At 51.3% G+C, this 25891-nt stretch overlaps 1 protein-coding gene across 4 annotated transcripts; it reads right to left on the bottom strand.

Annotated features, from left to right (window-relative positions):
- Positions 1-1109: 1109 nt before the first annotated feature.
- On the bottom strand, positions 1110-23656 carry NAA60 (N-alpha-acetyltransferase 60, NatF catalytic subunit). Of its 4 annotated transcripts, XM_077906384.1 has the most exons (7): positions 23476-23653; positions 22492-22853; positions 8080-8195; positions 5209-5338; positions 3437-3533; positions 2392-2626; positions 1110-1404 (listed from the first exon to the last, which is right to left on the bottom strand). In XM_077906384.1, exons 3-7 carry the CDS (start codon positions 8187-8189, stop codon positions 1248-1250), a joined length of 729 nt encoding a protein of 242 aa, XP_077762510.1. In that variant the 5' UTR covers positions 8190-8195; positions 22492-22853; positions 23476-23653; the 3' UTR covers positions 1110-1247. The 4 variants fall into 4 exon arrangements, with proteins under 4 accessions (XP_077762510.1, XP_077762508.1, XP_077762507.1 ...); XM_077906382.1 differs by lacking the exon at positions 22492-22853 and having other exon boundaries at positions 8080-8298; XM_077906381.1 differs by lacking the exon at positions 22492-22853 and having other exon boundaries at positions 23476-23652.
- Positions 23657-25891: the final 2235 nt, after the last annotated feature.

Below are 25891 nucleotides of genomic sequence, written 5' to 3'. Positions count from 1 at the left end.
GATTTCACTCCTTTGTTGTTCCAAGGCTCCTCTGTCTTTAGGGTCAGGTCTGTCCATAACAGTTGGGTTCCTTCCTTCCAGCAGAAGTTCACTCTGGCTTTGAAGGAAGGAGCTGGAAGGAATGGCAGTGGAGGGGAAGAGGATGGAGAAAGAAACAGACCACAGTGAAGGCCGCCACACCCCAGCCAGCCAGTGGGGCTGGTGCACGCTCGTGAAGGCGGAACCAGGGCGCAGGCAGAGGTGGTGGTTTCCCGAGGTTACCAGTAAAGGAAGGAGGGCTGGAAGAGCCTGTGGGAAAGAAGAGGGGAGCAGGGGTGAAGGCCCCGGGAGATGTCCTGTGCTAGCCCATAAGGGGCCCTGACTGCCCCGAAGCACAAGCTCTCTGTGGCCTGAGTCCCTCCCAGTTCCCACACAAATCAAGGCGCAGATGGGGCTTCCAGCCCAGGGGGTCGTGGAGCACGCTGCGTGAGTCAGCCCCAACCACCAAACTGCTCTGGGCTGTGTCCGTGCACAAGGGGACAGCCTTGCAGTCCCCATGACCCCTTCTGGCCCTAAGGTCTGAGGCCAGCTCCCTGCTGGCATTTATGGCCCTCAGAAGTGGCTGCATCTGAGCAGAGCTCTGGTCTACCGGGCACCCGCTGTAAGCCGCTGCTGTAAGAGGGGACCTGGGAACATGGCCATGACACAGAAGCATCAGACACCCCTCAGGAGGGGGGCTGAGTGGTTGGGTGTGGCGGTAGGAGTGGCTTCATCTTCTGGTTCTTTCTCATTTTTTGAACCTTGTGGATGCATTCTTTTTAAAAATGTAGTTCAGGAAGTGAAAAGACAGAAGTGCTGGCCAAGGGCTCAAAGACTCTGCTTTCCTTCCGGCAGTTTCTGGACGTCAGTCAGGCTACTCAGCTCCTGGTACTACTTCCCGACATCCCTGTGCAGCAAGCCCCCATGCAGGCCGCCCTTCTGTTTTTATTGCTGTGTGTGTCATGGGCTTAATTTCCTGGTACCATCATCCCACTGGGCTCTGCTCCCCTCTTCCCCACCACCTGCTCCAGTGTACCTGGCAGAGACCAGGTGTGCCCCGCGACGCTCTGCTCTGAGCCCGCGTAGCACCGGGCCTGCAGCTGGGGCAGACCAATGGGCCCGGCAAGGGGCCACCAGCTCCTTTGCAGAGGACAGAAGCCAGATGGCCAGGTAGGTGGGTTCTGCAGGGTGCCGAAGGGTGGGGCCTGATGGAGGCTGCCCAGCGGGCATCACATGGTCCGGCTGTACTCGATGCCACCCTTGGTGGAGATGCTGGACCACGGCAGGAAGCTGCAGAGCAGGCTGTGGGCCTGGCGGTAGATCCTATGCGGGATGGAGCAAGGGCTCAGGTTTGCTAGTGCGGAGCCCAGGTGCTGAATGTAGTCCGTGGGGCTCTGTTAAGGAAGATTCCAACTGCCTCACCTGCCCCACACTCTGGGTGGCCGTCAGCAGGGGCCCACGTGGTGATCTGCAGGACTGCATGCAGACGGAGACCCAGAGCCTGCTAAGCCTTTGTGGGGTGCTGGAAAGCCTTGTCAGCCAGAGAGGCCTCCACTGTGCAAAATAACAAAGAGTGGCATCTGAATACAACAGGACCTGCTGGGAGAGGCCGCAGACACATGGACACCCAGACCAAAGCTGCTGGACAGGGACTGGGTGGCAGGCGCCAGGCCTGGTGGAAGAACAAGCGTTCTCAGTCCACTCCCATCCTCAGTCATTAGACAGCAGAGCCTCATCCCTGTGAAAAGGAGGAGGATCCACGGGGCCAACCTTGGATACATGGGTAAATTCTATCCTCACTTAGTTCACTCCTTGCTCGGTTGCCCTCAGGGTATCTGGGGCCACAGCCTCTATCAGGATGTCTCCTGTCTCCTGGCCTCCCTCCTTCCGCTCTTGGACCAGAGAGGGTTAAAGATGAGGGAGCAGGGGAGGGACGCAGCTCTGGGTCACACGCCTTAGGAAAGGGAGGTCTGGACCCAGGCGCTGCCAAGAGCCAGCGACTGTTTTCGCCCTGCTTGTGTGTCTTCTGCGCAGCCAGCATGAGGCCCTTGGATGGCAGGGGCCTCCCGTCTGACCAGTTCACAGTTATCTGTTCTGGGCACCGGAAATGGGAGGCTCTCCATCAGTATTTGTTGGATGGGTGGATCATTGGCCAAGAGGGTTAAAACCTCTATCTTGTGCCAGGTGAAGTCTGAGGAACACTGAGTACAACCAGATCTACCCACAACACCATCTGCTCAGGAAAAACGGCCCCGTGAGCTTGGCCTTGTGAATCACATGAAGGCAACGTGACTCTGCACATGGGCCCTGTCCCCACGAGCCACCCTTGTGGCTGGGAAGCCACATCCCTCACCCTTGAAAAGTAAAGGATATAGGATTGTCCAGGGAGGGTGGCCGCCGTTGATGTAGAGGACATAGGTGAAGCCATCTTTGAGGACCCCTCGGATGGAGTAGTAATAGGGGAGATAATGATGTTGCTTAAAGTCTCTGTTTTCGTAGAAGTTTATTGCTGTGTTGTTGGTGGTGAGGACATGCAGGTAGATGGCTTTGCAGTGGTCCTGGGCGGTGGTTGATATGTGATCCTTTAAACTCTCAAGTAAAAGGGAACCTGCAGAGAAGGGGTGACAGTCACACAGCAGGGCAGGCAGGCAGGCAAGGAATGTGAAGCAGACAAGGAGATAACCTTGCCAACATCTCACAGATCTCCCTGCCATTGTATCAAAGATGGAACTCCTATAACCACCCTGTCAAAGCCCCTAAAATCCCGCAGCCAGATGGAGGTCATCAGCTACAGACCACCGGGTGTCTGGAACCATAGATGGGGGCCAGGTAGCTCCCTCACAGGGGCTAGGCCTGTGGTGGAGACTCACTAACCTTTCAGACAACAGAAAGTGCAAATAGGAGCCCAGGAGAAGGTAGGTCAGACAGGCCTGGGTCACACAGGAAGGCTGCTGCCCGCTGGCTGTGTGGCAGAGGGGGGAGTTTGGAGACAGGCCTGGGGCACATTCCCTGTGCATGAGGGCATCCAATAAATGGCAGCTGGGACTGCTTTTTAATTATGTTTTCTACTCTTAATCAAGAACACCTTTTGACCAGACATAAGCCACGTGTGTGGTGGCCGGTGTGGTAAGAGGTGCCCGTTCCCTGACGAGGACATTTGGGCGCATTACGCATCTGATCGAATCAGATCTGAGAACGAGGCCATTGCCCAGAGACCAGGCGACAGGTGCAAAGAGCACAGGCTGAAGGCCAGCGGAGCGGAGATAGGGCAGGCGGACCTGCGGGCAGGGGCGGGCGAGGAATGTCCGCCAGGGCAGGGGGATAAAGGACATTATGGGCAAGTCACCAGCACATGGGAAAGGACCGGACATGGTGGCTGGAGCATACGTGCCACACACTGCGAGCTCGCGCCCCTTACCTATGCCGTGCTTCCTGAACTCCTTCACTACTCCCAGACTTAGAATGTATGCAACCTGTGTGTCAACAGAGAAGGTGGAGGCTAGAATATCCCCGTCCTGAGGGAAAAGTCAGATATAAAGACCGGTTAATGGCTGAGGCACATCTCACATGCTGATTCCCCAGCCTTGACCTCTGGGGGCGGGGTGCGGGGACTGGAGGGGCAGAGTTTAAGAGTCATCCCCCCACCACACACACACACGCACACGCAGAAACGAGAGGGTGCAGGTCCTTGCAGCACATGGTTAAACTAAGGACACACACAGACCGTCCCTCCTCCTGAGGATGTGTTGTGGACCTGACAAGGGGCAAGAGTACAGCGGTAATGGGGAGGTGACTGTGCCACATGGGCACGTCCTGGGCACTCAGGACAAGACAAAGTTTGAAAAAGTTTGCCTCCAGGACCCTACGCTGCCCCCCTACATGGTCTCTGAGTAAAGGGAGTGGGGGCTCGAGCGGCCCCTCCATGCCCTGTGCTGCCCACAGTGGGCAGAGCAGCACCCCAGCACACCACCCCATCATTGCATCCTGGTTCCGGAGACGGAATTCTGGCCTGACGGCGAATCTGACCACCGTGCGAGACGAAGGAGAAGAAAAAAGCTCAGGAGGAAGCTGGGACTTGAAAGAACTACCTTTGCCCGAATCCAGTCACGAGCAAAATGGGGTATACGTGAGCAGGTCGGGTCTTTCAAAGGCAGACGTCCTTGTACTTTAAAGAAATAAGGGCAGCCCCGGTGGCTCAGTGGTTTAGTGCCGCCTGCAGCCCGGGGTGTGATCCTGGAGACCCTGGATCGAGTCCCACGTCAGGCTCCCTGCGTGAAGCCTGCTTCTCCCTCTGTCTGTGTCTCTGCCTCTCTCTCCTCTCTGTGTATACTCATGAATAAATAAATAAAATCTTTAAGGGAACCCTGGGTGGCGCAGCGGTTTGGCGCCTGCCTTTGGCCCAGGGCGTGATCCTGGAGACCTGGGATCGAATCCCACGTCAGGCTCCCGGTGCATGGAGCCTGCTTCTCCCTCTGCCTATGTCTCTGCCTCTCTCTCTCTCTCCCTGTGTGACTATCATAAATAAAAATAATAATAATAATAATAATCTGAAGCTCAACAGACAGAACCAGCTGTCGTGCATTTTTCCCTGTCCTTGGAGTAAACACCCACATGGTCGACGCTGCTCAGTCTCGAAGACCAAAATAATTAGGCAGCGTCTTGGCCCAGGACGATCACGTGCAACATGTTTGTGGCTGTGGTCTCGAGCTCTACACTCAGGGCAGAGCTTGCTGATGGGGGCCCCACAGACCTCAGGAGTCCTTACAGAGACCTTGGAGAGCTCGGTGAAGCCGAAGAAGAAATGACATATTCCTCTATCCTCACAAGCCTCTAACCAGAACTAGCATGTCCTTCAGCCAATCACAGCACAATTAGCTGTTTCTACAAACCACCGATCTTCCCAGAGCCCCTGACAACTTTGGGGGTTCTCAGAGTATCATTTACACTCCTCTCTATTTTGTTTTCTGGGATTTTTTTCACCCTTCCCTACTGTGAAACAGCAGTGGTTATGAGGCCTGCGGCTAGGTCTCTCGCCGAACGTGTGTATCACATACGCACAGGAAGAACCAAATAGGCGGGAGTCTCCTACTCGGTGTGGGCTCCAAGGAGAAAGGGCCACAGAGCAGGCAGTGATTCGGTCACAAGCCCGCGCAGTGACAAGACCACCAACTCCTCGCCACACATACTCACTTCCTTATGTATCTTGGCCCTACTTTTTATTTCAGCTACTATCATTCCCACGATGGCACCCCTGTAGGTCGCGGCGAGGGAAAAGAACTTCTTGTTGGAGGTGATATCACGATACCATGAGTCTGGGTACCTGAGGAGGAGAACAAACGCAAGTTGTTTGCAAAGTTCAAGCTCAACTAATGCGGGGCTTCACACAGTGGAGCCACAGGGGACCCTGGGCTGCTCTGCCCACTGCTCCACGGCTGATAAGGAGCGTGTCCTCCGTTCAGCCTATACCAAAGGGTCTTCTTAAAGCAGTAATCTGTCTAGACGCAACTGGGAATTTCTTTAAAAAAATTTTTTTAAAGGCTTATGGGGTGGGGGGCAGAGGGAATGGGAGAAACTCAAGTGGACGCCAGGCTGAGCCCAGAGCCCAACACAGGGCTCGATTTCATGACTGAGATGACAACCTGAGCCAAAACCAAGAGTCAGACACTTAACTGCGCCAAGGCGGGACTGGGAATTTCTGATGGGAAAAATGATTCTACTATCATTAGAGATGAGAGGGAATGATTCTACTATCATTAGAGATGAGAGGGAATGATTCTACTATCATTAGAGATGAGAGGGAATGATTCTACTATCATTAGAGATGAGAGGGAAAAAAAAACCCTCTGATGACAATCTCTCCATGAGACCAGAATGTGCAGGGGCTGCTGGATGGGTTAGGACTGATGGCCCTTGCTGGCCCACAGACACCTAGGAGATTCCCACAAATTCTGTTGAGTCTTTTTGAAGACTGGGAGTGTGGGGAAGGCCAAGTCGCAGCTGAGCGGCATCTGAGTTCCCGGAGCCTCCCTGGGCAGGGATGGGGACAAGCCCTCCGGGCAGGGTGTGGCCAGGGTTGTTAGGGGCTACTCACCCAGACCCCTACCCAAGGGAGCAGGGAAGGGAACATTTAGTGCAAAGCCCCTGGACAGTAACGAAAAGGCAGACTCAGCCACAGCGAGGAGACACGGTCAGGAAGGCAGGGGCCCTCAGGGCCTAGGGGTGTGTGGGTTTGATTTTTAACTTGGCGTAGATGTAATAGGTTGGCCTGAGATGCCCTTTCTTGAGACCAAGAGCTGGGGAAGGATGCCATACCCTCAAGGTGACAGAGCAGACAGGTCCTCTACTCGGCTCTGCTCCACAGAGGCCACTGACCACCCACTGGAAGGTTCTATGGGGCCTGAGCATCACTTGTACTCCCTCCCTGATCCTCCTCACACTCATCCTTCTGCCCCCAGAGTGTCCGGCCAGCACAGCAGCCAGGACTCGGAGTGGCCAGCACGCAGCCCATGGCGCTACAGTTCACCCCACCATCCTTGGAACCTGAAGCCTGGGTGCAGGCTGTGAGAAGAGGCAGGCAGGTCGGGCGCCCCTGGAGGCGGAGGTTACAGCCCAGCACGTTCAGTGGGCTTGAATCCAAGCAAGTTCTGGGCTGCGAGGCGGCGGCGGCGGCACTGCTGGCAGAAGCAGAGCACCCTCCGTGGCCCGTCAAGCCGCTGCTGGCCCACGTCCCAGGGGCTGAGGCGACTCACATCCCAGCAGAGACAGGAGGTTCGCTGGTCGCCTCCACCTGCAGCAGGCTAATCCACCAGTCTGCGGCGAGGATGTGCGGAAACACGATCCTTGGCAGAGTCTAGTTCACTTTTAACAGGGTGTGGTTTTGTTTTGTTTTTTTTTGAAAATAATAAATTCTTGTGATGAGAGCTCAAGCCTTACCATCTGCGCAGCTTCTACACATACGTATATACAGAAGCATTCACCACGTCGGCATGCTGCACCTTACACTCCTAGGGCTTGATCTTCTAGCTGCCAGTTTGTGAAATAAAAAGCCTGCACCTGGGATCCCTGGGTGGCTCAGTGGTTTACTGCCTGCCTTTGGCCCAGGGCCTGATCCTGGAAACCCAGGATCGAGTCCCACATCAGGCTCCCTGCAGGGAGCCTGCTTCTCCCTCTCCCTCTGCTGTATCTCTGCCTTTCTCTCTGTGTCTCTCATGAATAAATAAATAAATGTTTAAAAAAAAAAAAAAAGCCTGCACCTAGTTTTCCCACTGTGAGCGCTGTGCATGCACATTAGCAACAGACAGAACCGCAGCTGCCGATACTCTGCTCACCACAAACTACTGAAAATACCCTGCTACACGGTTTATAGCCTCATAAGCTTTTTTATCTTGTACATGTTTTTAAATAAATGCAGGATTGGGATACACACTGTTTTCTAGTTTCCTTTTTCATGTATTATCTCATTAAAAAAATTCTTATCAACAAATATACCTCTTCAGCAGACTTCCCCTGGCTGAGTAACAAGCACTTGTAGGCACAAACCCCAACATGTGTAACCCAGTCCTCACCATTATGGTATTTAAACTGATTCTCATTTTTCTGAATTGTCAATAGCACTGCACTGACATCTTTTTTTTTTTTAATTTTTATTTATTTATGATAGTCACAGAGAGAGAGAGAGAAGCAGAGACACAGGCAGAGGGAGAAGCAGGCTCCATGCACCGGGAGCCCGACGTGGGATTCGATCCCGGGTCTCCAGGATCGCGCCCTGGGCCAAAGGCAGGCGCCAAACCGCTGCGCCACCCAGGGATCCCTGACATCTTTTTAACTAAAGAATCTCAGGAAAGGCCTTCTGGGGACTCTCTGCAGGAGGGTCACAGTGAGGTGGAAAGAGGCTGAGGGCAGTCAGGGAGCCAGGCCTGGGGTCCAAGACAGGCAAGGTGATCCTGGGCCACCACGGCAACTCCAGGTCATGCTGGCCATCACAGCAAGTCTCCCAGCTCTGGTTCCCCTCCCCCACCCCTCCCAGCTGCAGCTGGGGACAGTGGGCGCCATTCAACTTACTCGATGGGGAACCAGTCGCCGCAGAGATGCTTCACGGTGTCTATGTCATCGTGGCAGAGGAGGCGCAGGCTGACCTCACTGAGGGCGCTGGACGGCACCACCTCTGTCATTCACACCTGCAGGGAGGGAAGTGGCGTCAGGAGGGCGGCCACGCCCCCTCACGGCCCACCAACCAGGCACTGTCACTGCATGCTACTTCCTCCTCCTCCTCATGCTAACCTGTGAAGCAAGCAAGACAGGGAAGCTAGTATTGTCCCCCGTGGATGGACGTGTCTTCAGCAGCTGCACGGAGTGTGCTGTCTCTCAGCCCCAAGCACAGGTGGCACAGTCGCCCCCACTGTAGAGGAGGAAACTGGCTGCCCCGGCCCATCCCGGCTCCTCCCTGGCTGGTCTCACGTCAACATTCTGTTGCTGTTTCTGCTGCCACAGAGAGCCTCCAGCCCTACACCCTGACTTCTTCCCACCTGGGTCCCATCTGGGGCGGCCGGCCTGCTGGAGGCCATGGATGGCCTGCACTTTGGTGGAAGTGGCACCTGCTGGATGGGCCACTTCTCCTCACTGACCAGGCAGACAGACTCTTGGGCAGGAAGAGAGACTGGGAGACATGCCAGAGGTCAAAGTAGGAGTCAGGAGTTGCCAACAACTCTTTTATTTAAAATAAATAAAATTATATATATTTACTTATTTTACTTATTTACCTATTTACTTATATTTAATAATCTATGAATACATAACAAAGGATCCCACATTCTTGTCTTTCAACAACCTCCACACAAAACATGCAGCTTGAATTTGTGACCTGAGCTTGCAAGCCAGGTGTGCGCCCTGCTAACAACTCTTCTAAGTCAGGAGAGTATATTCAGTCCAGGCTGCGACACAACACCTGGACCCCCAGGATTGACTGAGTGTGCAGAGAAAGGCAACCCTGCCAACCCAGGTCCAGCAGCCCCTGGTCCCCCAAGGACAGACCCCCAGCCTCTAACCTCGATATGAAATACACTAACCACCTCAGGGTTCCACCTAAAATGCTGGGCCCGGACCCAATCGAGCCCCCAGGCCTAATTGTAGGTCGAGGGTGCCAAGATGTCTAAGAAACACAGAATGAGGGGTATTCCAGACAACTGGCCTGGTATCTTCACAAGATGAAGGTTATTAAAAAAAAAAAAAGTAAACCTCATGAGGCGAGGAGACCTACCACCAAATATAATGTGTAAATCCCTACTGGGAAAAAGAACAAGTGAAAATAACCCTCTGGGGAAATGTAAACACAGGCGGGACAGCAGCTGATGCTCTGAAGCTGTTACTGACAGTCTTGGAAAAGGAAGGGTGTGATCACGCAGGAAGTCTTGGGAGTGAGGCACCGTGAGATCGGAAACTAACTTTTAGTGTTTCAAGAGATTCTAACTACTGAGGAAGCAAACACGACACAACACTATGAACCACTGGATCCAGGTGTTAGATAAGACAATACAGGAACTTACTGCCCACACGTTCAATTTCTCTACACGCCCAAACATTTTCATAACAAATGGTGGTAGTGGCAGGACCCTGAGAGGACAGTCATCACCAACCACCTGAGCTTGCTCTAGAAACTGGTTCTGTGAGTGTGCACCAAGACAGTGCCAGGGATGCCCAAAGGTCCCGGGGACCTGGACCTCAGCCCTCAGCACTCAGCCAGCCCAAGCAAGTGCCTGCGACAATCCTTCAAGGTCACCTGCTCTGGCTGCCCTGACGTCCTTGGTGCCTGGTTCCCATGAGATTTCAGGTATTCCCGGTCTCCAGGGAGGACCTGTCCTAATGTGCCAGCTGCCAGGGGCTGAAAGTGACCCCGAGGCTTGACCACTGAGATGGTGGTGCAGCTGCTCACCCTCTAAGCCCTGGACACAACCCCAGCATGCTCTACTCAGCAGGAAGGGCTCCTCTGAGGGCCAGTCGGGGGCTGGCGTCCCCCTAGGACCATGTGCTGCTGAGCAGTCAGGCCAAGGGTCACCTGAGGGCTGGCTGAGGGCAGGAGAAAGGGGAAGTACTACAGGAGCTCTGTGGCTCTGTGGCCACACTGGGTTCTGTCTTTGCAGCGCATGCCAAAATCCCAGAGGTGGGGACCATGCTACAGACTCTTGGGCAGGAAGAGAGACTGGGAGATATGCCAGAGGTCAAAGTAGGAGTCAGGAGTTGCCAACAACTCTTTTATTTAAAATAAATAAATAAAATTATATATATTTACTTATTTTACTTATTTACCTATTTACTTATATTTAATAATTTGTGAATACATAACAAAGGATCCCACATTCTTGTCTTTCAACAACCTCCACACAAAACGTGCAGCTTGAATTTGTGACCTGAGCTTGCAAGCCAGGTCAAATACTGGCTCAACAGCTGAAATGAGAGGGGACCTGCTTTCTCCTCCTCCCTCCGTGTTTTCAGCCAGTGCCTGCACACTGCCTATGTGGGGTCTGCAAGGGGGGGACCCCTCCCGTGGCCCTCCTGGCAACACAAGGTGCCCTCATCCAGGGCTCTGAGTGGGACAGAATGGGATGTTCATAGAGACATGGGTCTATTCCTGCTCAAAGCCTGGTGAAGCCCAACAGGTCCGGGGTCAGGCAGCAGCGGAGGTACCGCCTCCACCTAAGGAAGAAGTGGCATCCCTGGCAGGAGCCCTGCTAGAAGACCTGTCACTTAGAAGAGGACAGAGCTGGTCTTGGATTCAAGATCTTGATGGAACCCCTGAAAGCTAAGCTGACCCAGACAAAAGCCTCTTTCTGGGCAGGACAGAGACAGTCTGCAGTGTTGACAAAACAAGGGACACGGGCAGCCCTGGTGGCCCAGCGGTTTAGCACCGCCTTCAGCCCAGGGTGTGATCCTGGAGATCTGGGATCGAGTCCCACGTCGGGCTCCCTGCATGGAGCCTGCTTCTCCCTCTTGCCTATGTCTCTGCCTCTCTCTCTCTCTCTATCTCTCATGAATAAATAAATAAAATTTAAAAAAAAAGGTGGGGGGACACAAGCCCTCACAAAAGTTAAAGTGAGAGGCTGCTGGGATATGGCAAGCCCCAGCTGCTGGGCTGTATTTGAGTTCTTAGTTCTAAACACAAAACAAAACCGGAACACCAACCAAACAACAAAGACTATCCTCAGACTAGGCACATCTGACCTTCCCGTGTCACTTGGTGTTTCTTCTTTCTTGAGATGCACCTTCAAAATCAAGACCCAAACCAGCCTGATCTCTAGGTAAACAACAGCTTCACTAACTTGGTTCCTGAACAGTGGGGCAGTTCCAGGGCTCAGCACCCACATCTACAGCTGCTCACTCCAGCACACATCCCTGTTGGTATCCAGGACATGGCCTGTGGCCCAAAACATTCTGGTGTGACCTCAAGGATCTCACGCCTCTCCAGTGGCCAGCCACCTCTTGGGAAATGGGACTGGACAACCAAAAATGGCAATTCCTGAGTTTTATGAATCACCCCTGTCCAAGATACATCCTAGCAGTCACTGGATAGGATGTGGTTCCCCAGTCATCCCAAGCCAAGGGCTGTTTTGTCCCATAGAACATGAGTGCATGGGTTAGAGGGGTCTGCCCACCAAGAGCAGGATGGACTCTGGCACTTCACATTCGGGTACAAAGTGCTGCTCTCGAGGAGGTTTCTGCACAACCCCCAAAGCGAGGGTAACCCTCCCTTCTTCCACAAAAGGGGTGGAATCAAACACTGAGCCTGGCCTTGTCTCTGTCTTGCCCTTAGCCAGCCAGTCTCTCGGAGTCCCCTCTAGAATATCCAGGGTTAGGTCCCTCAGGACAGCACTGAGGCTGCAATGAGCTGCTGATGGCAAAGGGCTGGGAACCAAAGAAGAAATGCCCGTCAACGTGGGCTGCTGGTGCCTGCCAGCTGCTGACCGCACAGTCTTGAATTTTAACACTGATGTCCTAAGTAGTTTTGCTCCGATTCCTAACTTGGGTGGTTGTTAGCTGCTGGTTCAGTGTTGGGAGTTCAGTTCAGACTCACCTCCACTGGAAAGAGGCTTTGCCCCCCAACCCTTTTAGCTGAATTCTGGATCCACACACAGTACCTCTGACATGTTAAAAAACAGTTCTCTGGCTGAACACATGTACAAAAAATTACTAAATGCAACAATCAAAGGTTTCATTAATCTTGTAAGGTAAGAGAACAGCATTGTGGTTGTGTAGAAAATGCTCATGCTCTTTAAAGAGATGTACAATGGATACACAGAGACAAAATGACAGGATGTCCTGTAATTTAATTTAGTTGGAGCAAAGGTGGCTAAATGTTAATAACTGTTGACCTGGATGAATGGCAGGTATGTCAAGTGGATGTTTGAAAATGTCCCAATTAATAAAGCAAGCAACCAACGAAACTTTTCCACAGACGCTGAGTTTTGGATATAGATGGGAGGTTTGCCAGGTGACCCATTTAAATGCCTCTGGCACCCTGCACCCCAAACTCGGGAAAGCAGCACCACATGCTGCAGCAACCACCACAGTCTCTGTGCACCTCATCACTAGAAGACGGAGTTCTCAGCAAACCATGGCTCGTTCACTGACATGCACTCTGGATCCCAGCTGGGTTACAGGCCTAGTTCAGAGGGTTAACGGGCTCAGGGAACACTGGTCAGCACCCAAGTCAACCAAATCTCAAACTCCACTGATGTTTTTAGGATCGACAGCACACAGGGCACAGTTTTAGGAAGTAGCCTGAAGCTGTCCAAGATGCTCAGTATCAAACAGGGCCAGTTTATTTCTTATTAAGATTTTTAATGTATTTATTCATGAGACACAGAGAGAGAGTCAGAGACATAGGCAGAGGGAGAACCAGACCTCCTGCAAGGAGCCTCACGTGGGACTCAATCTCGGACCCTGAGATCACACCCTGAGCCAAAGACAGACACTTAACCACTGAGCCACACAGGCAACCCAACCACAGGGCCAGTTTAGGGTAAGGCCCTTCCCCTTCCCCTCAGGGCCAAGAAAAGTAAGTACAGGAGTCCCTGCCTAAACCTGGAGCCTCTGGGTCAAAGTCAACAACCCCACATCATCCAAGGCTGAGGCCGAGGCCAAGGCCAAGGCCTGTCCCTCAGTGCAGTCTTTCCAGAGAAGGCTCCAGGGACAAGGGGGTCCTCTTCTCCCTATTCCAACAATCTTCAGGGAAAATCCTGGTGGACAAGCTCCAACACATCGCCATCTGCCAATCCATGTAGCCAAACAGGATGGTCTATAAAAATCTTTCTCAACACCCCTGCAAGGCCACAATCTCTCCTCTAAATCAAGCAAGGAGGGAGTGGGAGTGGGAGTCCACTATGGACTGTCAGTGGATGACTGCATCGACAAAATGCAGTGGACACTTAACCCGACACCTGCTACAACGTGGATGAATGCTGAAAACGTGTTGAGTGAAAGAAGCCAGACACTAAAGGCCACATTTATGATTCTAGTCATGTGAAATGTCTAGAACAAGCAAATCCAGACAGTAGGTGAATGGTTGCTAGAGGCCAGCAGGATTGGGATGGGGGTGGGGATGACGATGGCTGTGGGGTTTCTTTTGGGAGCAGTAAAAATATCCTGAAACCAAATGTGATGGATGCACAACTCTGTGAATACACTAAAAATGCTGAATGGTACACCCTGTGTGGGTCAATTGTATAGCATGTGGGCTGTATCTCAACAAAGCTGTTAAAAACAAAAGTAATCCTGAGAGTGAATGTTTCTTTGGTGAACAAACGGATGCAAAAATTCTTTCTGAAGACAGTCACAGTAGATTCCAGAAAGAATCAGAAGCTTTCTAGCCTGCAAGTCAAACTGCAGGGACTCGTGCGGGTGCCCATGGGGGGCTGGCCTGGACCTGCCACCTGAGGTGTGGGGTTATGTGCACACGCACGTGCATGCATGCACACACATCTGTGCCAGCCCCAACAGGGCTAGGGAGCCTGGCAGGAGACATGGATTCAGAGCCGAGGAAGAATCGCCCGCTCACCAAGGTCCACCTGGTAGCTTACTCCAGATCTGGGCCAATTTTAATTATTTCATACTCAAAGAAAAAAATCTGTCACTGTGTAAGAAGTGATCAGAGGAAGTTATCGAGTGTCAGACAAGAATGTCCGTGCTAGGAGTTTTCACAGGGTAGCAACTTAAATGCTTTTGAGAAAGAAAAGATCACGCTCAGATTCCCCCCAGCTCCAGCTGAGAAAGCAACACAAACCACAAATCACCAGATGAATCTGAAATCAACTTTTGGCTCCAATGTTTGGTCTGTGCCAGGAATCTCCAGGTCCTCCTCTTTCCAGGAACAGCTCTGTAGACTGTTCATCTGGTGAGAGCCCGGCTCGAGCCAGTCCGAGAAGTGGGGTGCCATGACTGCCTGCCCTCGCTGTTCTTGGCAGAACTCCAGGTGTCTCACTGGTTGTGCTCTACTGTGCTCTTGAGCTCCCATGGAAAGGAAGAGCATGACAGGACACCAACAGCATGCTCCCACTAGACCCTCCAGCACAGGGGACGGAATGAGTACGGGCACCCGGCAACATCAGCCAGCAGTCAGGGTTTGGGTGGTCAGACAGACCCGAGGCATCCGAGGAACAAGAGCTGCTGCAGCAAAGTAAGTGCCAGGAAGTGAGGCCTTGACCTGTAAGGCTGCCTGTGACAGGGGAGCAAGAGGATGGGGGTGGGACGCTTTCTGAGGGGACTGGAAGTTCTGTACGCAGATGGTGGTGGTGGTTACACAGACACACACATATACGCATGTGTTAAAACTCACTTGGTGCATCTTGCCCTATGTATACTAAACTTCTATAAAGTTGATTTTAAAGATTTTTAAAAAACTCTCTATGAAAAAAAAAAACCCTCTATGTTGAAGTCTGATAGCAAAGGGAGAGATCCATAATAAATGAGCATTTCATGTCCTCGGACTTATAAATAAATTTTTCCCTAGTATCCTTGGGACAAGGCTCTTGACTAAAAGGACAGGATTTGCTCTGTTTGAAAAAAAACTGGGCTCCAAGATGCACAGCTATTCGTGGACTCTCACACTCCTATTAAAAAGTACTTCCATGTTTTCAAAAGCCTTGACTTAAAAATAGAAAAAAGAAACTTTTAACTAAGGGAAAAATGCAGCATTTATAGTGCCCAGGCTGTCCCAGCCCAGCTCCAGCAGGCGGAGAAAGTTCAGGAAGGCAGGGAAAGGGGGACTCCAGGGGAAGCCTGGTGTGGTCCCAGGAAGCACTGTCATCAGAGGTCAAGTTTACAGAGAGGGTGGCGGAGCATATGAGATGCTGGTGTGGCAAGAGGCTGGTTTAGATAGGGAGCAGTCCAGGCAATCCACCTCTGACACCTTGGTAGGAACTGGTAGGAACTCACCATTTACCCATCCAGAACTGTCTGCCATGTAGCAGTCTCCTATTGCTATGGGCTACTCTTAGGGCTTATGGGACAAGGCTCCTGATGAATGATTCACCAGACAACAGGGGCCAGTGGGTGAAGCCAGAGCACAGGCCCACCAAGTCAGGGCTCAGTTCTGAGCCTTCAGGTGCTGGTGGGACGTAGCACCAAAGCCTCAGACATGCAGGCCACCTTTTGGGACATTTCCATACACTTCCCTACAAAGACCCAGATGCATCGATACAAAGGCAGGGGCATGTTGTACAGGGAACCCAAAGTTCTTTTGGGCTTGGAAGTTAAAACACGAAGCTGCAAAGGTTCAGGCTTCAATGAGAATTTCTGCCTGGGTTTCCTGGCTAAAGAAATCGATGGTGACAGAAATCAGAAAGCAGATGTGGCAATGGACACCAAGAAGGGGCAGAAGGCAACCTGCTGGGACGATGGTGATGTTCGGATCTGAGCTGCTGGCCACAGGGCAAACACTACTCAGGGGCCAAGCTCTCTGCCAGAGGCCAGCGAACTCGGGGTGCCTGCACTCGATGGCTGGGTCCTCCTTCAGAATCTTGAGGGTGAGAATGCAAAGACAAAGGCCTCCGTGCAGTTCAGGGGAGGACATCTGGGATTTTGGAGCTCTGCTCTTAACCATCACACTGTGTCTCAAGATGACATAGGTCTTATTTTGTTTAAATTTATTTTTCCAGGACACCTGGGTGGCTCAGTGGTTGGGCATCTGCCTTTGGCTCAGGGCGTGATCCTGGTGACCCAGGATCAAGTCCCATGTCGGGCTCCCTGCATGGAGCCTGCTTCTCCCTCTGCCTGTGTCTCTGCCTCTGTGTGTGTGTGTGTCTCTCATGAATAAATAAAATCTTAAAAAAAATTATTTTTCCATTTTGTTTTACCTCCCGTCCAAGGCCAAATGACCAGATGCGGAGGGCATACGTTGAGAGCACTGCGCATGTCTGCCACCTGCAAGCCCCTGACGCTCCTCGGAAAGGCATTGGGATTAAGGCTGGTCATGACAGTCGAACAGAATCCTCTGCTTGTTCTAAGGACCGTGTCATGGCCTCAGCACCAGCGAATTTCCAGACAGAGGACTGGACTGTAGGCAGGTGGCCAAAGAGCTCTTTGCCTTTTGTGGCCTTACTAGGCCAGTGTCAAAACTGGAGAAGGAAAGCCCAGGTCTGGGGTGAGACAAGGATGAAGAGGAAGATGAGAAAGAATATGACCTGGAGGGGATCCCTGGGTGGCCCAGTGGTTTAGCGCCTGCCTTTGGCCCAGGGTGCGATCCTGGAGTCTCGGGATCGAGTCCCATGTCAGGCTCCTGGCATGGAACCTGCTTCTCCCTCCTTCTGTGTCTCTGCCTCTGTCTCTCTCTCTCTATGTCTATCACGAATAAATAAATAAATCTTAAAAAAAAAAAAAAAAAAGAATATGAGCTAGGACAAAGGAGGACACCGGAGCCAGGGGCCAGAGATGTGGAGCCATGAGCAGCCCCCATGGTCCCCTTGTCAGAAAGTTCCAGACGTGTCTCATGTTCCCGGAATAGAACATGAGGGCGCAGACGAGCCTCTGCTGCCAGCTCACACACTAGCAGGGAAACAGCGAGAGCACAAGGGTGTGGGGACCGCAGGTGTGTGGGCCAGACAGGCCGAGGACCCCTGGTGAAGAAGTGCTTCAGCCCCTCTGCTTTCTGAGATCCTGGCAGCGGGCTGCCCGACAGGGCACTAGAACCCCAGAATAGCGTTCCCACTTCAGGTCCCGTGTAACAACAAGCCACCTGTAAATAACTGGAGTTTTAGGGTCTGGGAATAAAAATATATGTAATAATCTGCATTCCTGACCAACAGCCACGACTGGACCCTGTCTAGGGCTCAAATTCAGCCAGGAGTACGTGTTCTCCCACAGGGAACTCCAGCGGCTGCCAGCAGCCCTCAGCACTGCGAGAGAGTGTACGTGGGTGTGTGTGTGTTTGTGTGTGTGTGTGTGGGGGGGGGAGCAGTCAGCTAGTCCCTTTGAAAGGAGAAAGCACAGCAATAGGGGACTCGGGTTTTGGAGACCCCGCCTGCCTGCCCCCCGCCCCCCGGCAGGCCAGGCTGCCCGCCTCCGTGTTTCCATCTCTGCTGGGTTTTATCATTGGATGGGTTTTTACTCTGCCTCTCTACCTTTGCGTTTAAGATCCTTCAGAATCAAAGAGATGTTCATTATGAAAGTGGGCCAAATTTGGTATAAATTAACACTTGATCATGAGGTTAACATATTATTTTTAAAAAGTAATTTTACCTCCTGCCAGCATTTGCCTCTGGAATTACAGCAGATCGTCTATGTTCTTCATCACTCATTTCTGTATTTGAGCTTTTTTTTTTCTTCTTCAACAGCTTGAGTTGTTTTTGTTTTCAGAAAAAAAAGACTTTCAGGTGATATGAGAAAATCATGAATATATTCTTATTAAAATTATCTCATGAGCTGTTTTTAATTAGCAACAACTTGGAAGTTTTATAGTGTCTCTGCAAATTCTAAGTAGAATGATTACCCATTTTGCCCTGAAATAGTCTCTCCTAGTGCCAACTTTTAGATCTTGGACCCCTGGAATAGTGTAGCATTTTGTGCACTGATACCAGAAATAAATGTTCTAAATACAGATTCAAAGTTGTAATGAAGGGATCCCTGGGTGGCACAGCGGTTTGGCGCCTGCCTTTGGCCCGGGGCGCGATCCTGGAGACCCCGGATCGAGTCCCACATCGGGCTCCCGGTGCATGGAGCCTGCTTCTCCCTCTGCCTGTGTCTCTGCCTCCCTCCCTCTCTCTCTCTCTCTCTCTCTCTCTCTCTGTGACTATCATAAATAAATAAAAATTAAAAAAAAAAAGTTGTAATGAAGCAAAAAGGAGGTAGTTGTAGATAAGGACGCTAACCGCACTTGTAAACATAAAGGGTTCCTATGTAATTCTTAAACAATTTTCGTGGTTTTATAAAATCCAATATAGGGGATCCCTGGGTGGCTCAGCGGTTTAGCGCTTGCCTTTGGGCCTGGGCGTGGTCCTGGAGTCCAGGGATCGAGTCCCAGGTCGGGCTCCTGGCATGGAGCCTGCTTCTACCTCTGCCTGTGTCTCTGCCTCTCCCCCCGTCCCCCTATCATGAATATAAAATTTTTTTTTTTTTGGGGTATGGAATATAAAAATTTTTTTAAAAAAATCTTAAAAAAAAATCCAATTTAGGGATCCCTGGGTGGCGCAGTGGTTTGGCGCCTGCCTTTGGCCCAGGGCGCGATCCTGGAGATCCGGGATCGAATCCCATGTCGGGCTCCCGGTGCATGGAGCCTGCTTCTCCCTCTGCCTGTGTCTCTGCCTCTCTCTCTCTCACTGTGTGCCTATCATGAATAAATAAAAATTAAAAAAAAAAAATCCAATTTAAAATATTTACAAGTTTTAGATGACCACTTTTTAAAAGGTTTTAAAACAGTCCTGGGGCACCTGGCTAGCTCAGTCCAAAGAGCCTGTGACTCCCAATCTCAGGGTTGTGGGTTTGAGCTCCACCTTGGGTACAGAGATTACTTAAAGTGAAATTAAAATAAGACAATAACATTTCCCTTTTCTTGAAGGAGGTAAATGCTCTTGTAAACCTTTTCATTTTACTCTGAACACAGAGTAAAATAATTCATATGCAATATAAAGCAAAACTAGGACTCCCCTATTCACCCCATCACCAATAAAATGACTGTTAACGTTTCTGGTGTTTCCTACAAGAAAATGATTTTTTGGGGGCACCTGGGTGGCTCAGTTGGTTAAGCATTTGCCTTTGGCTCAGGTCACAATCCCAAGGTCTTGGGATGGAGCCTCACATTCTTCTATCTTCCTCTGTCCCCCACCTTGGTTTACGCTCTTTCTCAAATAAATAAATAAATAAATAAACAAACTCTTTTAAAAATGATTTTTTGCTTTTTTTTTAAATAGGAGAGGGCTTGGCTGGTAAGGGGCTGAGGGGCTGTTTGGGGTGGTGGGTATACAAGTATACTCATGCCAGGACCATTTGTAGTGTACTTTCCTATAGGCACACTTTTTTTTTTTTTTTTTTTTAAGATTTTATTTATCCATTCATGAGAGACTGAGAGAGAGAGAGAGGCACAGAGACACAGACAGGGAGAAGCAGGCTCCCCACAAGGAGCCCAATGCGGGACTCCATCCCTGACCCGGGGATCATGCCCTGAGCCAAAGGCAGACGCTCAACCATGGAGCTACCCAGGCAGCCCTGTGGGCACAGTGAAATGGTGTTAAAAAAGGGAGGCCAGAGGAGAAACAAAGTAACCTGAAACCAAGACTAGAAAGCAGCAACAGTCTGACCAACAAGCCCTTCTGAAGAGTTTAAAGAGAGAAGGATGGTTGGAAAAAAACAAAATTGAAGTAAGCACCCACCAGCATTCCCATAAATACTATAAAAAAAGGTGTAAATATTATCCATCAACATTTTTCAGGTAAGAATTCTTTTCAGTACCTAAGGGACAATTACCCACAGACTCTATTATATAATGAAACTGCTTTCTTCTAATTCTTCTCAGTCATTTTCAAGATGGGCTCAAATTTCCAATACTTCACTGCCCAAACAGGTCTTATTTCAGGAATTCAGGAAGCAGAAAAGAGGAACACAATTTGATTTTGAACAACAGTATTTAGCAAGAAATAGAACTGCAAGATTTTTTTTTAAAGGACTAGTGTTTTTTTTTAAATTTTTATTTATTTATGATAGTCACAGAGAGAGAGAGAGAGAGAGAGAGAGGCAGAGACACAGGCAGAGGGAGAAGCAGGCTCCATGCACCGGGAGCCCGACGTGGGATTCGATCCCGGGTCTCCAGGATCGCGCCCTGGGCCAAAGGCAGGCGCCAAACCGCTGCGCCACCCAGGGATCCCAAGATTTTTTTTTTTAACGTGGTCTGTAAAAGATGACAATACTTTTCTCTGGCATGCCCGTGGAAGCACAGGGAACAAAGACTTTCTCAGCTGTCGTTCTGCATCCCCTTCCACAAGTACCTCCTCTCTGCTTGTTACAACCATCACTCTGTCTTCAGAAAGTTTACTTGCTGCACCAGGACACAAAATGCCATGCTGTCCCAAGGCCGTGGGGTTAAAAGTTGGCACTAAGAGTCCATTTTGAGGCACAAGGGGTAACCATTCTTACAATTTGAAGAGACATTTAAAAATCTCTACATTGTCACATTCACGGGTCATTTCGCCCCCTGCTACCTGCCACATGGGCCCTCCCTGTGAGGGAAGTCAGTCTCAGGTGAAGAGATGGGCAGTTTGAGATGCTGACAGGACAAACAAGGGATCAGCGCTCACTCACCGTCACTCCTTCTCTCCCTGACCATCTACCTCGGCTCCGGGACCTGGCCACCTTGGCTGACTGTCACATGCATGCCGGCCTCTCTGCGGTGGGGCACTCAGGCTCCAGGAAGTTCAACTGCTGACCTGGGCCCCAAGCTACTTCCTGCAGAAAGTGCTGGCTCCCTGTTCTGACCCCCTTCCTATCATTCCAGGAACACCGAGCAACTGCCTTAAGGCTCACACCAGAATACTAACTGACGATTTGCTCATTGGGTTTTCTAATGCATGGGTCTCTCTTTAGTCAGTGGTGTAAAGACTTCACCTAACCCAGAGCTGGCCTACCAGCTAGCTCCTATCAGAGGCCATGCTAAAAAGAATGATATTTAGGGAAGGAAGCCTGATCTTGAAGTTATCAAAAACACTTAGAGATATTTGCTGGAAAAAAAAAAAAAAATCAGCATTTGAACTTAGCCAGAAAGAGACCCATGAATGAGGTCCAGCATTATTTTGCAGATCAGCATCACTTGAAAGCAGTGCACATGGACATGAGCAAGACCAGCTCTGACACAGAGTCTAAACCCCAAGCTTGCTTTTTGCAAACAACGAATGGAGATGGAAAAATCATGAGGGCTTTTGTGGATTTCTTCCAGAAAGATGTTGAGGGAAGATAATGGAGATAAAACTTAGATGTTGAGCAGCCACCATTTAAGAGAAGACATTGCCTGATAGGTAGCCAGCTCTCTATTCAGGTAGGAGAGCTGTCACCAACAGCTGAGACCTCTGGGCCATTTCAGCAATGCAAAGACACATGCCACCCTAAATTCAGAGCTCTCAGGATTCTTCTCTACCCTGTGTTACCTGTGGCTGCTGCAGTGTGAGGATGCTGTGTCCATCTGGTCTAAATGCACCTCAGGTTGCTAGAAATCAAAATGCTGCTAATACTACATTGAGACTCAGACTGTTCTGGGGCCAAGTACCCAGTCAGCAATGACAGCATCACCCCAATTCAGGTGTAAGTATCTTTTATCTCTCATATCTTTTAACATCCAGGAATTTTCTTCCATCTCAGGCTGAGGCATGTTGTTGCTAAGCAACTTCAAGTCACATCTGAAGTCTGTGTGTGGGTGTGGTTAAAATAAACAGGTGACAAAGCCGCTGTAAGTTACAGAGAGGGACAGACCTTTTAAAAAACATGCCTGTACTTTTTATTCTGGCCTGTCAACACCACACCGTGCCTTGACTTTGTTTTGTACAGGTTTTAACTGTCTTCATAGAATCCCAGCCTGTCTGCAAGCTCAGTGATATGGAATTGCAGCAAACGGTGGCCCAAGGGAGGAGGAGCTCAGGCACACTGCCTTCTCAGGGCCTAAGTGCACAACGGTTGTGATCTACACAAAATCCTGAAACAGGGTTAACTGCAGACCTATGTGCACTGCCATGACTGATGATCTGTCCATTTGGAGAGATGGCCGGGACTTATATTTCAGCCACCCGAGTCTCTCCTTGTGTTTAATCCCTTCTTCTCCAAACTTAAGTCAATTCAAAGATTTTTGTGAGAGAGAATTTGTTTTTGCTCCAGTCCTTTTAATTCAATGATGCTCAAGACTCCTCTTCTTTCTCCCTCTCCGGCCAAACAAATAACTTTTCACACCTATATCTACATCATAAGAGGTCACCACAATTGTGGTATTTCTGTAGATTACCTGGAGTCACCTACCTTTCCTGGGTTACTCATTAACCAGAAGTTTTCTGCCTTCAGTGCTCTGGAGAAACTTCTGCAACTAGCAATGTCCTCTCCAGTTCTGACACTCGGATTAACCACTGCCCGGGCACCGCAGGGAGCCATCGTGTGGGGCGGCAATCTCGCCTCAGAAGAACTGCGTAACAAGATTTTAGCGCTCCGGACTTGGCAGAGTGAAACAGATCAACGAAGCTGACAATGCCCACGTTCACTGCGGAGCAAGTCCGGGTCCTGTGCTGTCGGTGGTCCCGAGGAGGCCCACAGCCTCCCTCCCGATTTTCCCACGGGGACGCACACAGGTGCTCCGGGCTCCCGGTCTTCCCTGACAGGTGCCCGATCTGGTGGAGGAGAGGTCAGGGCTGCCGTAGGGTCTGCACCGCCGGCTGTAAACTACCAGACACGTAAGGAATCGACGTGTCTTAAGACCAGAAGGTACAGCTGAGGAGAGGGTCGGCGGCGACGAAGACGGAGCCCCAGGCTGTCACGAGTCCACAGCGGGGCAAACGGGTCGGCAAGAAGTACAATCGGCGCAACAAGTACCAAAGCAAAGGTCGGGCCAGGCGAACTGCTGACCTGTGAGAAGGCCAGGCCCTTCGGCAGGAGGGGGACCTGGCGGGAAACGGGGGCCCGTTCGACCTCTGGCCCCAGATGTCCGCCCCCCACTCGTCTTGGGGCCTGGCCGGGGGGCGCCCGGGCGAGGGGGGCCGCCGGAAGCGCGTCGGTCCTCGCCCCGCGGCCGCCCTGCGCACCCCGCGGGCCTCCTCAGCCGTGGCCGGAGCGAGCTCGCGCCCCCTCGGCCCCCCACGGACTCGTCTGGGCACTCCAAGGGGCGGGCCGCTCGCCCAGGCCATCCCGCGCCCCGCCGCGGCCGACTCGGGCCCCCGCCGCCCGGGTCCCGGCGGCTCCTCGCCTCCCTCACGACCCCTGTCCCACCGCAGGCCCGAGCCGGGGGAACCTCACCTCGGGCGGGAGCCGGCGGCAGCGGACGCCGTCGTGGGGCTCAGCGCATCCTGGGGTCGCAGGCAGCCGAGACGCGGGGCCGCGCGGAGCCCTAAACGAGTTATGTAACCGGCAGGGGCCGCAGCCGGGACGGAGGCGGCGGCCCGCGGCACTTCCGCCTCCCGCGCCGGGCCGGCGGCGCAGGCCGGAAGCCCATTGGCCGCCGGCCCCCACGTGGGACGCCGACGCCGCCGCTGCCATCTTAGGTACGGGCAGGCCTCCGGCGAGGGCAGGCGGCCGGCGGCGGCGACCGCGGCGACCGCGGCGCGGACTAGGCGGGCGACCCTGCGAGCGGGCGGGCGAGGACGCGGGTGTCGCCGCCCCGGTGGAAGCCGGCCGGGTCGGGCCTTGTGGAGGAGCCCCGGGGGCGCCCGAGGAGAAGATTGCTCCCCGCCGTCCAGCCCCGGGCTGACGCTCTGCTCGGTTGGGCTCGGGCTTTTCCATCCCCGGAGCCCGGCGGCGCGTCCAGCCGGGGAAGCGTGGTGGCCTGGACCCGGTTGGCGGGCAGCACCTCCCCTGGCGCCCGGCGACGCGGCCGCCGGCCAGGCCGTCTCCGCGCACGGGCTGTTGAGGGCTGTCGCCGTGCCAGTGGGCTGGGGTCGGTTGCGCTCAAGGTACAGGATCGAACTCCAGCTCTGTTACTAGGAACTCGTGTTGAGCAACATCTGATAGTAACTTTAAAGCAGTTTATTCTTTGCCTTCGAATAAAAGTGGACCACACAGCCAAAGCATGGAATAAAAAGGCCCTGCTTACAGCCAAAGGCTACAATGATCCACCCTAAAAGGATTTAATTCACATCCAAGAAAATAAACGTTACCACATATCAAAAGTATAAATAAACACTATTTTATTTTATTTTAATTAACACTATTTTAGACAAACTAAAGACATATTCTTTTTTACATTTTGAAAAGGAAAAAGTATCTAATGAGATGAAAAGTTTTTAAAGGTAACTGGTATAAATAGACCAAGAGCAGTGTAACAGGCAATATAAAACAACAAGGAGGGATCCCTGGGTGGTGCAGCGGTTTGGCGCCTGCCTTTGGCCCAGGGTGCGATCCTGGAGACCTGGGATTGAATCCCACGTCGGGCTCCGGGTGCATGGAGCCTGCTTCTCCCTCTGCCTGTGTCTCTGCCCCCCCCCCCCCATCAAAAAAACAAGGAATAATTTATTGTGTAGTGGCTGATGGAATCTAGATTTATATAAAGCAACCTGTACTTATATTTCCTTTTTGTAGCAGTTTCTGTCAGTTCCCGGGTTTTTAAAGAAAGCTAAAATAACAGTTCGACAAAATGAAAATGAATATCATACTCTACAGCTCTCCACAGTTACAGGCTTAAGCACTGCAAACATGCTATTGGAAACAAAGATGCTGTGGTGAACTCTGTTGTCCCATTCAGAACATTTTGAGCACTCCACACAATTATATTTAGTGTGTCATTAATTATTTAGAAATTAAATTTGTTGCAAAAAAAATAAAAAAAGTTGTAAGATTGATTAGAAAGGTCCACGCAGTACATCAAGAAAAATGAGGGCAGGACAGCCATCAAGAATGAGCCGGGTGTGTACAATCCATTTTGAAGTCCTATATACTTTCTAGAGATGGGCTACAATTTAGCCTGGATCTTTCCAGAACCCACTTCTGAAAGAACTACTGGCTACAAGATGTGAGGACTCAATGTATCAGAGGTGGCTAACTGTCATCTAATCTCTGTTGTATTCTTCTTCTCCTCCAATAACTGCTTTATTACATTTTCTTGTAGTAACAGAACCCCACCCCCTACAGCAAGCAAATAGCTGTCAGAGTATTTCCCAGGCTCCCTTGCAGCAAGGAAAGGCTGAAGGCCAAATTTAGTGCCAATGGACAAGAGTGAATGTGATGCAGGCAACTTCTGTGTTGTGTCCTGAAAAGCAAATTTCATAAATGTCACCAACTGGTGAAGCTAAGTTGGCAGGTACATAAGTGTTTGTTGCATTATTCTTTCAAATATTCAGGGTTGAAAATTTTCTTTTAAAGATTTTATTTAGGGGATCCCTCGGTGGCTCAGCAGTTTGGCACCTGCCTTCGGCCCAGGGCATGATCCTGGAGTCCCGGGATCAAGTCCCACGTCAGGCTTCCTTCATGGAGCCTGCTTCTCCCTCCTCCTGTGTCTCTGCCTCTCTCTCTCTCTCATGAATAAATAAAATCTTAAAGTAGGTTTTGATATGGTTTGAAGTGGTGGGGTTCAGAGCCAATGGCCAAGAATTGAGATGCCTCTGGGGCAAAAAGGTGGTTTTCTTAAAGCAGGGGCATAGGACCTGTGGGCAGGAAGAGGGACACTGGGATCACAAGTTGGTTTCAAGTTGGGAGGGGGTTAAGGACAGCACAAGCCTCC

Source organism: Canis aureus, chromosome 8, assembly GCF_053574225.1.
Source record: "Canis aureus isolate CA01 chromosome 8, VMU_Caureus_v.1.0, whole genome shotgun sequence".
Classification (NCBI taxonomy): Eukaryota; Metazoa; Chordata; class Mammalia; order Carnivora; family Canidae; genus Canis; species Canis aureus.
Note: the sequence above shows the minus strand (reverse complement) of the source record. Positions and strands in the feature narration are given on the sequence as shown.